Here is a 12,871-nt window from a genome sequence, read left to right as displayed (position 1 = left end):
TTCCTTAGCAAACTGTGATGATGTCACCATTTAACACTCAACAGGGGCAATTTCTAAGCTGGTTGGTTCTCATGAATAAGGTGCACAACAGGTTCCACTTCATATCTTAAAACACCCACACCGAGTGAAGGAATGGGATACTCTAACGGTTCCCCCAGGATCCTTTTTCTTCTTCTTGGCTGCCCACCCAGGTATTTAAATGAGTACAGATATCTGCTAACCCAGACTAGGGATCTGAGGGACCAACTAAAAATCCTGTTTTCTTTGTCTGTAAACCGCAAATGAGAGGCTGATGATAATGCAAAACTAACAAACTGTTTTATAGAGTGTATGAGGGGAAATGGTCAGGTAGGTATCAGGTTTAGAGCTTAGAAGGTGAAAAGGGAACAGGAATGAAGTGACTTTGTCACAAACACATAACTGTTTGGTTGTACAAATAGGCCTTTAAACTTTGAGTAGAGAGATTTCTTGGCAAACTCTGCTTAAATAAACAAGCATAAACGTCTTTGTCTCCAAGGCACTTAAGTTGGCGAAGACAGGAACATGGTGAAGACAGGAACATTCATATAAGTTCTAGTATCCCTTTTTAACCATTTGACAGGGATCATTCCCTCAGAATGGAGAGAGCACCGCCCTTTACTAGAAGTTATTTCCCTCAAGTTTGAATGAAGATCCTTCTTGATCCTCCTCACTCTCTTAACCTTACTTCCCAGTAACCTGTAGGTTCTTAACTGCCACTCTTAACTATAGAATTCCATTGGAATCCCCTGTCCCTCAAGGTTCTCCAACAAGGTTAAAGCATTAACCATTACTGTCTGACACAGATGCACCTGAAGTTACAGGGTATTTTTCCAACCAAAGTGCTTCTGTGTTGTACCCTCTGCCTAGCTGTGTCTGCGTGTGGGATGTGCTACATTAGCAGACCACCACAAGGAGTAAATAAACTGAAAGCACATAAGACGAAAGTGACTAGCCCCACCTGGTATCCACACACATCTTATCTCACTCAGCCTTATCTCTCCTTTCACAACCATCAAAATTGAGGTCATCAGGAAGTCTGTACAGTTAGGGAGCCTCTAATGTTAAATACACACATGTAGAAGAGCCCAAAAATTCAGAACGCTTACATGCAAGTTCTTCTGGTAATATATGATCTTTGCTCGGACAGGGTAAGGCTTGTTACGAAAGTCTCTCTGACAAGATGCCAGTGCCTGCATGGAACCATCGCTGAGAGAACAAACACAAGCTTGAATACCTCAGAAGATAAGTTGCTTAGCTTAAATTTAAAGCAAATGTAGCAGGAAAAAAACAGCTGAAGAGATTTAAAAGAAACATGCAAATGAACAAAAAAAGTGCAAGGAATATAAGAACTTTAACGGAATTTCATTAACACTAAATCATGATTTTAAAAAGAGAGAAACACATCATAGGAAAAAGCCTCTGGACCAGTATCCAAAGTGGGTTTTTAAATGTTGGCATGGTGAGAATCATTGCACATGCCACATTAAATCAACTGCTTTTCAAAATGTGTTCCAAAGAACCCTGCAAGTGTATCAGGGGTTCTTCTTTGGGAAGACAGCAGCTAGAATGATGCTGCACAAACTGTCCTGAAAGATGGCTTGTCAGCAATTATCAGTCTTCCCTGGGGAATTTTACCCTGCTACTCTGCCAAGGGGTTCAAGGTGGCACAAACAAGTCCTCCCCTTCTGCATTTTATCCTCATAACTAGAGTTTGACCGACCAGCCCAAACTCAGTGAGTTTAACAGCCAAGTGGGGATTTGAGCTCAGATTATCTCAGCTCTAGTCTGTGGTTACTACACCACATTGACTACCCAGTGTGCAGGTGCTTAGAGATTTGACCTAGAATGCACACAAGTCAACAGCAAGGCCTGGCCAAAGCCACCCATGAGCCAAGTGCACCCCTTCAAACTTTCTCATAACCTGCTTTCCTACTTCTCCCCTCACCCCCAAACCCTACATTTCCATGATTGATATTTAAGGGTTCATGACAGAGGAACTGAGGCAAAAAGGGTTCCCTGAAGCGAGACAACCTGAAAAAAAAGAATATGTCCCAAAGAGCAGATGCGCATTCCCATTGTAAGGAACGAGTGCTTATATTTAACCACACTGAAACTAATGCAGTAACCTGGGGTGGGGGGAGAGGGGCAAAGAGGCCTGTAATGTTTTGCTTTTGGTACTATCTCAACTGAAACGTTTCCTGCACACAAAGTAACAGCAGAGCAAGGTGCTGCAGCCAGGCTTTCAGTGAGAAGTCTTCAGCCACGTAGTGAAGCCAACTGGAGGAAGCCTTTCCAGTTTAGTATTTCCTCTTTCTGACAAATGGAGGAGAACAAATGAGTGGGAGAGGGGCCGCCTTCCAGAGGGAGCGAGATGGCCAAGGAGTTCTGAGCAGCTCTGAGTCTTCATCTCGTCCCATCCAGCTTCGTGGTGCTTTCAACTTCAACACTTAACATTGTTTAGGTCACTGATCTTTGCATTGGGTATGCCTCCGGATCAAGAGCCACCATTCTGGCTGGGGAATGTGGGAAGGAGGATAGGAAAGGAAGAGAGTAGCTCATGGAAGAAAAACTTTACTCTGGGCCACTATGCTATGGGCTTGAGTGGAAAACATTAGGCAAGAGGAAAGGCTAACCGTTAGGTAATCCCTCGTGATTCTTTTGGTGACACATGGGTGGGGGCAGAAAACAAGGCAACAGTGAATTTATCCTGCGCTAGTATGTTAAGGTGCTAATTTAGAAATGCGAGGGAGATGGATAAAGCCCTCTGGACTGCAAAGGAAAACAGCCAGAAAAGGATTTAAACTGCCCTAGGGTCTGATTGATGGGAACTAGAAAGCTGGATTGAGATGTCACACTTGGGTGGGACAAAATCAGGACCTTGATTGCATTTTTCATCTTACCCTCCTTTGGAAGAGGGCAGGCCAATTTACACAACTCTTCCTTCTTCAGTTTTATCTGCAGAACAATCCTGGGATGCACAGGTTAAGGGCCAAGAGCATATGACTGTTCCAAGATACACAGTAGTTTTAGGGCTGTGGGGGGATTTGAACCCAGAACCCAATCCTAACTTGACACTCTACACCCACTCTCAAGTTACAAAGTATTGCATGGGAGTTGGAAGAAATGAGGAACTGTGTAGAGTCAATTATATTTTCGTGCCTAATTTTAAACTTTCATTTTGGGTACATTGAAATTAATTATGACATACTCGAAAGCGCTGGGATTAGGTGGCCACAAAAAACAATCCAATAAAAGGATCCTTAAAATCATTTGTTTCTAATACAGAAATCCTTCCAGCTAGTTTCTGCAATCAAAAGAGATCCAACCAATACACAACTTACTTCTGATGGTCATAATGCAGTTTGCCGTTGTTGCCGACAATAACTATTGCCGGATTGTTTTTCTGCAGGAAAATGCAAACGCAAGTAAGAACATACTCAGATTTATTCTGCAACATTAAACCAGAACTATATAAACTTGAGATGGAGAGAGGCTGGGGCTCAGGTGTTCAGCACCTGCTTTGCATGTAGAAAGTCACAGGGTCAAGTCCCAGCACATCCAGTTAAAATGATCAGGTAGGAGGTAATGTGAAAGACCTCTGCCAGAAATCCTGGAGAGCTGCTGCCAGTCTGAGTAGACAATACTGAGTCTGACATATCAACAGTACAAAGTAACTTTCATGTGTAAGTTACTGTTCCTGCCCCTATTAAAATAATATCACCAGGCAATAGTCCAGCGGCACTAGAAAGTATTTTTTTTAAAAAACTGGAGACTCTAAAGTCCTGCACCAATCATAGTTCAACAACTCATGAACATTTAATGTAGGCTTTACATGCCTTATCAGATAATACGCAACACTGAGTTGAAGCATTTAGTGGTTTGTTCTTAGCCAGTAAGCAGATTACAATGAAAGGCATTGTTCAGAAATACAACATGAACAAACAGGGCTTAAACACAGCTAGAGAAATCAAAGCCAAGGACTTAGTCAACACCACTATCTTTAAACTGGATGGGGGTGGGGAGAGGAGAGAGAATTCCTGTAAAACTGTTCCATGCCTTGGACCATACTTGCTGGCGGTAGCCATGTTAAAGGGATCTCTAAGCACATGCTGGCCAACTGGTTACTGTCCCACGCTTAAGGGCCTCAGCTTTCACAAAAGTTTTGCGAAGACAAGGGACACATATTTTCTGACCTACCCAGGAAAATAGCTTTTAAAAACAACATGATTTTAAACAATACAGATCATTATTAAGAACACAAAAGAAGCTATGTTGGATCAGGCCAATGGCCCATCCAGTCCAACACTCTGTATCACGTAATGGCCAAAACTCAGGTGCCATCAGGTGGTCCTGGTATTGACATTTAAAGCCTTATACGCTCTGGGACCAACATACCTTAAGGACCACTTTCTCACATAAGAACCTAACTGCTCACTCCAGTCACCTCTACAGGCCCTCCTTTGGTTGCCCCCCCCCCCAATCTGGGCCTAGATGGGTGACAACCTGAGAAAGGGCCTTCTTGGTTGTGGTACCAAAACTTTAGAACTCCTTCCCTAGGGAGATTTGTCTGTCTCCCTCTATCAGTACGTTCCACCAGCAAGGGAAGATGTTTTTTTGTTTGGCACAGCCCAAAGAATGGTAATTGGCCGTCCTTCCTTCTCCTGGTGGTGTTTGTGTGTGTTTTGAACAATGCCGCCTTTTTAACCACCGCATCACACTGTTGACTCATGTTCAGTGTATGGTCCACTAAGACCCCTAGATCCCTTTCGCACATACTACTGCCAAGAAAAGTCTCGCCCATCCTATAATGATGCATTGGATTTTTCCTGCCTAAATGCAGAACTTTACATTTATCCCTGTTAAAATTCAATGTACTGGTTTCGGCCCAATTTTCCAGCCTGTCAAGATCATCCTGTATCCTGTTTCTGTCTTCTACTGTATTTGCAACCCCTCCCAATTTAGTATCATCTGCAAATTTAATAAGTGTTCCCTCTATTCCTTCATCCAAATCCTTTATAAAGATACTGAACAAAACAGGCCCAGGAAAGATCCTTAGACACTTCACTTCTCACTCCTCTCCAAGAGAATGAGGAACCATTCACAAGCACTCTTTGGATATGATCTGTCAACCAATTACAGATCCACCTAATGGTAACGGGATCCAAAACCTCATTTTACCAACTTGTCAACAAGGACAGTATGTGGAACCTTATCAAAAGCCTTACTGAAATCAAGATAAACGATGTCTACAGCATCCCCCTGATCCAGCAAGGTAGTCACTTCCTCAAAAAAAAGAGATCAGGTTAGTCTGAGATGACTTGTTCTTGAGAAACCCATGCTGGCTCTTAGTAACCACAGCCATCATTTCTAAATGTTCCAGGACTGACAGTGTGATGATTTGTTCTAAAACTTTTCCAGGTATGGACGTCAAGCTGATAGGTCAGCAGTTACCTGGATCGTCCTTTTCCCCCTTCTTGAAGATGGGGACAACATTCGCCTGCCTCCAGTCTTCTGGCACCTCACCTGTTCTCCAAGAATTCTCAAAAATAACAGCCAGAGGCTCAGAAAGTACATCTGCAAGCTCTTTTAGTACCCTTGGACGCAGTTCATCTGGCCCTGAGGACTTTGTTTCATTTAAAGAAACTAGGTGTTTATGTACTACCCCTATGCTGATCCTACGCTGCAACTCCATACCCTCATTATATGTTCTGTTTTTGCTATGTTGAGCACTGTTTCCCTCAGAAGAGAAGACTGAGGAAAAGTAGGAATTGAGATAGTGGCAGTTATTCACTGACTAAACATGTAGCAGTTATTCACTGACTAAACCACTGAATCCTAGTCTATGACAGCATGTTCCTCTCTCAGTACTGAAAAAAGTGTACTTTTCAAAGTACAGGCTAATCTTTGAGCTGCAACACAGGAGATGACTGTCAGGACTTCCTTTTTTACTGACATTACAAACAAAACAAAACCTCCATTTTTTACCCTTTCAAAATTCTACCACCCTAAAGTATAGGATGAAATACCAATGTAAGAGATAAGTGATCTTTAAGAATCTGTGCACCTCTTACAATTTGTTTGAGCTCCTGCACAGACGCAGATGTTCCTGGGATACTGTGCCTGTCATGAACACATTTAACATATGAAGCTGCCTTATACTGAATCAGACCATTGGTCCAACAAAGTCAGTATTGTCTACTGAGACTGGCAGAAGCTCTTTCATTACCTACTACCTGATGCTTTTAATGGGAGATGCTGGGGATTGAATTAGGGCCCTTCTATATGCCAAGCAGATGCTCTAACACTGAGCTATGGCTACTCACATGCTAAGGTAACATGTTAGCCTACTGCAGCATTCACTTGAAAAAAGGTTAATGGTGTGAGCTGCAGATCAGTAAATTCAATAAAAAATAAGTTTACATAGAACTAACTTCTGTGAGCCTCTATCAGATGCTTATTTTGCAGGGACTCTAACAAAGCAGAGAAATTCCCACTTCCAAGCATTTGTCCTAGTATAAACATCTGGCAAGTCTTTCCACTAACCTTTGCATCGTTGTCGAAGGAGTCAAAGAAGATGCCAACACCATTCCAGTTATCAGCGGCTCCAAAAACAGGACCTTCTAAACCTTGCCCTTCAGTAAACCAGACTGCCTGTTCAGAGAAATTCAAATCCCAGAGTTAAGATACTCAGTTTCATACAATGAAATTGTTTGCAAAAGCAGCCATTCAACATACCAGTCCATCAGCTCCTATTCGTCCCCTGCCAGTCACTCGAAAGGTCACTTCAATCTCCCAATGTTCAAATATAGATTTGTTTTTTGTCCATACCGATCCCCTTTGGCTTTTCAATGATGGAGTTATCCTTATTTGATCTGCACTGGGTATAGCATCTAAAAAGAACATCAATAAGCTGATTATTTAAAAAGTTTATGCTTTCCATAAACCCTGCATGCTACTATGACAGTTCCACCACTTCCCCCCCCCACCCGAGTGGCTCCTTTTTCTTCTTTGTTTCTCTGTTTGTCCCCCTGATGTTTAAAACATATCTAGATATATTCTTATCCAGCCTAGAATGCCAGAGAACCAAAAAACTCTGCATGGACATATGTTTGATTATGGCACACAGGAGGCTGATATTAAGCCACAACACAAACTGTTTTATTTCACTTTTATGAGTCTTCGGTTTTAATATTTTGCAGGTGAGCTGGAGCTTATTATGCACACAAAGGCACATTATTAAAATGCAATGTAATTACTAAAACCTGTGATGGGGCAGCAGAAAGGGTATTACAAATCAGTCCAATAACCGTGGCTACGTATATCCGCCACCTGAGATACGGAACATAAAAAGCAAAAAGAAGTTCTGTAAATTGGCGACTTAAAAAAAATGATTGCTGAAATTCCCATAATCCCTTCTGTCCCTGTGTTATGACATCAATTAAATCAGGATTCAACAAATCCCCGGTGCCAGGTTGCCTTAGTGGCTAGAAATTTTATTGTGGCACCTAATGTTTTCAGCAATGTAGTCTCTCTTTATGATCCTTGGTAGAAGTACAAAGCTTATTTATCATTTCACATTTAAAAATGTTGTATGGCATAAAACTATATATGCATGAACTTCATATCTCTGTTCTTTTATATGTTAACTTTTAACTCCATTCAATGGTGCTATGTGAATTTGCTTTCTATGTTGGCACCAATTGTTCAAAAAGTGGAGCACATAGAGTAATGAGATTACGAGAAATTGGGGGAAAGTTAGGTTTAGGGTTAGCTTTTTGTTGTGGTGAGCACATCTAAGGTAACCTGCATTTATTTAATGGGGAAGGGCCATGGCTCAGTAGCGGAACATCTGCTTGGCATGCCAAAGGTCTCAGATTCAGTCCCCAGCATCTCCAGTTAAAGTGACCAACCAGTAGATTATGGGAAACTAAAGGCCTCTGCCTGAGACCCTAACTGCCAGTCTGCGTAGGCAATACTGATGTCAATGGTCCTAGAGTCTGATTCAGTATAAGGCACCTGCATGTGTTCATATACCACAAAACTTTTGTCACGAGGTTTGGATTAGGGCTCATGATAGCAATAATTAGAAAATATGGTCATTACAATACAAACCCCTGAGGTGTAAAAAGGCAGTCTGGCTCCTTAAATTTTGAACTGGCTCTTAGAGCCAAAGAAAACTGCTTAAGGGCTGGATTAAGCAGAGCACATCATGACACAGCCCAGCACTCTATTACAGAGGACTCACCACCCTTAAGCAAGAATGTATAGGACCACCATTTCAAAACAGATTTATTTCTTAGGATTCTTTGCACTCGGATGCCACATTCCGCAAACACAGGCTTAGGCCATATCTAGACACTAAAGCAAGCACAAACCTGCATGCCTGATGAACACAGATAGCCCAGATAGCAGCCACTGCCAAGTCCGCATTTTTTCATCTTAGGCGGGCAAGGCAGTTGGCTCCTTTCCTGGAGGACGACGACCTGGCAACAGTGATCCATGCAATGGTCACCTCGAGGTTGGACTACTGCAATGCCCTCTACATGGGGCTGCCCCTGTGCCGAACCCGGAAGTTGCAGCTAGTGCAGAATGCCGCTGCCCGGCTGTTGTTAGGGCTCCCTAGACGGGAGCACATTCAGCCGGGGCTTCGGGGACTGCACTGGCTGCCGTACCGAGTTCGGTACAAGGTGCTGGTTATGACCTTTAAAGCCCTTTATGGCCTGGGACCTGCCTACCTTAGGGACCGTCTCTCCCCACATGTTCCCCAGAGAGTGCTGAGATCGGGGTCTCAAAACCTTCTTACAATCCCTGGGCCAAAGGAGGCCCGTCTAAATGTGACCAGAGACAGGGCCTTCTCGATTGCAGCTCCCTGTCGGTGGAATCAGCTCCCGGAGGAGGTGAGGGCCCTGCGGAACCTTGAACAGTTCCGCAGGGCCTGCAAAACAGCCCTCTTCCGGTTGGCATATAATTAATTGTTATCGGAATGCCTGAACATTCAAATCTCGAACATCAGATTATTCAATACTGGAATATTGAAGAATTGATTTAAGGAAGGTAGCATAGTACATACCGAAGCGAGTTTTACGTGTTTTTATGTATTTTATAAGTATTTTATGTATTTTATTGTATAATTATAATTATTAATGTATTTTAAATTGATTTTGATAGCTTTTTGTGTTGTGAGCCGCCCTGAGCCCGCCTCGGTGGGGTAGGGCGGGATATAAATCGAATAAAATAAATAAATAAATAATGTAGTAAATGAAAATGTGCCGTTTCTAAACTAGGCCATTATTGGCAGCAAACACTAAAGATTCGCATGGTATATAAGAATAACAGTCATGCATCCAACTGTAAGTCATGGCATGGGCATCATGCTCTTTCATGACAAGAAATGTTCATATTAAGCATCCTTTACTCTTATTGCTCATTTTGTTTTCCACCAGCAAAGTCAGTACTTGATAATACTTTTTTTTTTATACTAGGCATTCACTGAAGTACTACATTCCTTCTTTTAAAGATTGCAGGGTTTTTTCTATTATTTTCCCTAGCCTGGTTTTCAATCCTACTGTGTTAAATCTGAGCTTCTGCCTAGTCCTCATTTAACTTAATATTAGAAGATACTTGCTTTATGACTCAAACTCAGGTTTAACCAATGACAGAATAGTCAACACAGCTCTATAAAGGTTGCAAACAGCTGTTTGGGCAAACTTAAAAAAAATCAAAGTCCACAGTAGCGAGATACATTCAGGACCAAAATAAAGTCTGAGTAGTCAGCAAGTTTTTGAAAACTATTTGGCAGGATTTTAAGCAAAGGGAAAGTGAGGAGAATTGGAGGAAGAGACTGCTAAGCAAGATAAAAAGCACTTATAAGCCAGCCTCTCGATTGTGTGAGCAGTGACACATCATCACAAAGATGATAACAGTTCCACTATACTTCAACAATGTAATTAGACTAAGAAAGCAAGCAGTTATATAAGAACTATATAGATAGATGAATGGCAAAGAAAACTTCAGTCCAAGGTAAGTCTTTAAGCGGTATGTTCAAACAATACTTTAAGCTTCAAGTTAACACAGCTATGTACAACTCCTATACCTGTCCTTTAGACAGATAAGATACATTAGCTACAGAAAATCAAGGAATGTTTTGAAATCAGTAAAATAAATATCTCAGAATTGTTTCGGCCCTACTATTGGCTTGTAACTTTGATACGGCAGCAAATCATCCCTATGAAAGTCAAAATGGAACTACAACCATTCTCTTATACCACAGTTGCAATCACCCACATGCATTAAAATCCTCAGTGGCCATAATACCCAGTGGAAAAGGGTGAGAAAATCATACAGACTTTACATTTCTATCTAGGTGTATGACAGAATGGTTAAAGAGTACAGGCTGGCTTCCCTGAACAAGCAAAACTAACAGACTGTTTGTCAGAAGGCATCTGAAGACTAAACCAGTTCTTGGGAACCATTGTGGCTTAGCTAAGCACCATATGGTGTGCTTTGCTTTGTGATAATACAAGATGTCACTAATCACCTATTTTGGGAAAGCAACACAATACTGATGAACAGCAGTAAACAAGCTCTGTAACAGCTCCCTATCAGCAGGCAACATAACCAAAGACACAGCATCTAAGATCTATAGGACTCTGGAAACATGATGCAACATATGCAATGCTTAAGTTAAATCATTAGAAAGGTCACATATCCTACATGATCATTCAAAAAAAAAATTATAACTTTATTATAACTACGTTGATACCTATGGTATGTTTTGTATAACAAAGGTTAAGGTAGATACTTAGGATAATACACCTACTGCAGCCTGCTGCACTGAAGACATATTCATAACATTTTTGAACTCTGAGCTATGTCAAAGTTTAGAAATACTACCTGCACCTATATGCAGCAATGGGTGGGGATGTCATGTTTTCGTAAAAGAGAGGAACAGAAAAATAAGATAAGGTGCATCCCTGTACATAAGCGACAGAACTTTGTAAGTACACCTTTATAAGACAAAGGGGGTAATTTGGGACCACTTAACAAGTTCTAAAACTATTCTGCTATCCTCAAATTCAAATTTATCCAAGTAGCTGCTGAGTCACCTCCATAGGTCACTTTACACAATGGTGGCACTATATAAATGACAATAATGGCACAATGGGCCTACATTCATAAGGTCATCGCCCCAAAGATGAAAAGGCATACCTACAAAGTGATTAGCTGGGTTAAGACTCTCTAAGGTATGACAGGGCTAAGACCAGTGTTCCCTCTAAGCTTAGTATGAGCTAGCTCACAGTTTTTTAGCCTTCGGCTCACACATTTTTGTCTTAGCTCAGGAAAAATGGCCCCAAAGCCAACTAATTTATGCAGTAGCTCACAACTTTAATACCAGTAGCTCATGAAGGAGATTTTCTGCTCACAAGACTCCACAGAGGCAGTATTGGCTAAGACCTGCGCTTCCAGCCTGTCTGTCACCATCCTACACACCAGAAGACAACACAGATATGCCTGTGCCCATGAGGTCATATCCTAACCTAGTTAATTTCTGGAAGCAGCCACCTTCTTTCCCACAGATCAGCTGACTACAGATTTACATGGCCTACATTTTTATAGAGCTATCATCCTCATTTCCATTGTCCAGCAGTGTGGTTTTAAACTGCAAAATGAAATCAGTGGGCACTTAACAGTTTGAAACAGACACAAATACAAAGATACTGGAGGAAGAGAGATTTCTACAGACATCTACCTGCCTGATAGGTAACTTATATAGAAGTGTCTTCTTGAAATAGGAAGCCAGAAAATGCAGCCAGTGTCAAATATTCCTGCTTTTTCATCCCTCAAGCCCTCCTTCTTAACAGGTAGTCATCAGCGTTCCCTCTAAGCTGAGTCAGTGTGAGCTAGCTCACAAATTTTTAGCCTCCAGCTCACACATTTTTGTCTTAGCTCAGGAAGGATGACCCCAGAGCACAATAATTTACGCAGTAGCTTACAACTTTAATACCAGTAGCTCTCAAAGTAGAATTTTTGCTCAAAAGACTCTGCAGCTTAGACTGATTACCATAGCTCGCTTCTGAAAACAGAGAGGCAGAAAACTCCTTTGCAAACACTCCCCTGACCTGTAAAGCCCAGTCCCTAATGCAAGATGCGCAGAGGATACGATGGCGAGGACTGTGCGCTCTGCACGTGCTCGCAGGTGCCCTCGTCATAGCCCGACGTACTCTAGAACTGAATTCCATCTTTTCAAAACAAGTTAAGAGCCTCGCAGCTGTTTCCCTCCCATGCTCCGCCTATTGGTACTTACTGCCCGTGTGCACCCAGAAAGGCACGGACCCGTCTGCCTGCACCAAATGCGGCCCCTTGAAACTGTATTTATACTCGAACCGCCGGTGAGGCAAGGGAGAGCCCTTTTCCGCTTGGCCGGTGATATCTGTGGCGTGAAGCAAGCAGCTGCCCAGGCAGAAGAGAACCAACAGGCTCCCTTTCAGCACCCACACCGCCGCCATCTTGGACTCTGCTGCATGCAACCCGGCTCAGCCAACAGGGCGCTACCTGATTGGCCGAGAGGACGGGAAGGTGGGGCTAGTCCGCGGGCAAAGTGCAAAGAGTGGAACGACTCGTGAGAGGGGGCGTGACCCGATTCTTCCCGCCGCCCCCTCGCTCAATCCAGCCCACAGGGCTGGGAAAACGCACGTTGGAAGGAACCGTTATCTCAGCGGCGGCCCCGCCCACAGCTTCCCCGCGCCTTTAAAAGTGGCCGGCAGCTGGCCCCATCACTTCAGACCTCTGGAACGCTTTTGCTGGAGGGGGCTATCATAATTCATTGGCTGCAATAATAGACACGAAATAA

General features: G+C 42.6%; 1 protein-coding gene across 1 annotated transcript in view; it reads right to left on the bottom strand.

Moving 5' to 3' along the window:
- LMAN1 (lectin, mannose binding 1) overlaps positions 1–12,633 on the bottom strand; it is a 33,513-nt gene extending 20,880 nt beyond the window's left edge. Inside the window, exons 1-5 of the mRNA XM_060236101.1 lie at positions 12,326–12,633; positions 6,757–6,911; positions 6,565–6,672; positions 3,363–3,424; positions 1,128–1,227 (exon numbers count right to left, since the gene is read on the bottom strand). Coding sequence (XP_060092084.1) covers positions 1,128–1,227; positions 3,363–3,424; positions 6,565–6,672; positions 6,757–6,911; positions 12,326–12,527 — 627 coding nt within the window. The 5' untranslated portion in view covers positions 12,528–12,633. The remainder of the gene's footprint in view (positions 1–1,127; positions 1,228–3,362; positions 3,425–6,564; positions 6,673–6,756; positions 6,912–12,325) is intronic.
- Between the last annotated feature and the right edge of the window lie 238 nt (positions 12,634–12,871).

Source organism: Heteronotia binoei, chromosome 4, assembly GCF_032191835.1.
Source record: "Heteronotia binoei isolate CCM8104 ecotype False Entrance Well chromosome 4, APGP_CSIRO_Hbin_v1, whole genome shotgun sequence".
In the NCBI taxonomy this organism is placed as follows: domain Eukaryota; kingdom Metazoa; phylum Chordata; class Lepidosauria; order Squamata; family Gekkonidae; genus Heteronotia; species Heteronotia binoei.
Note: the sequence above shows the minus strand (reverse complement) of the source record. Positions and strands in the feature narration are given on the sequence as shown.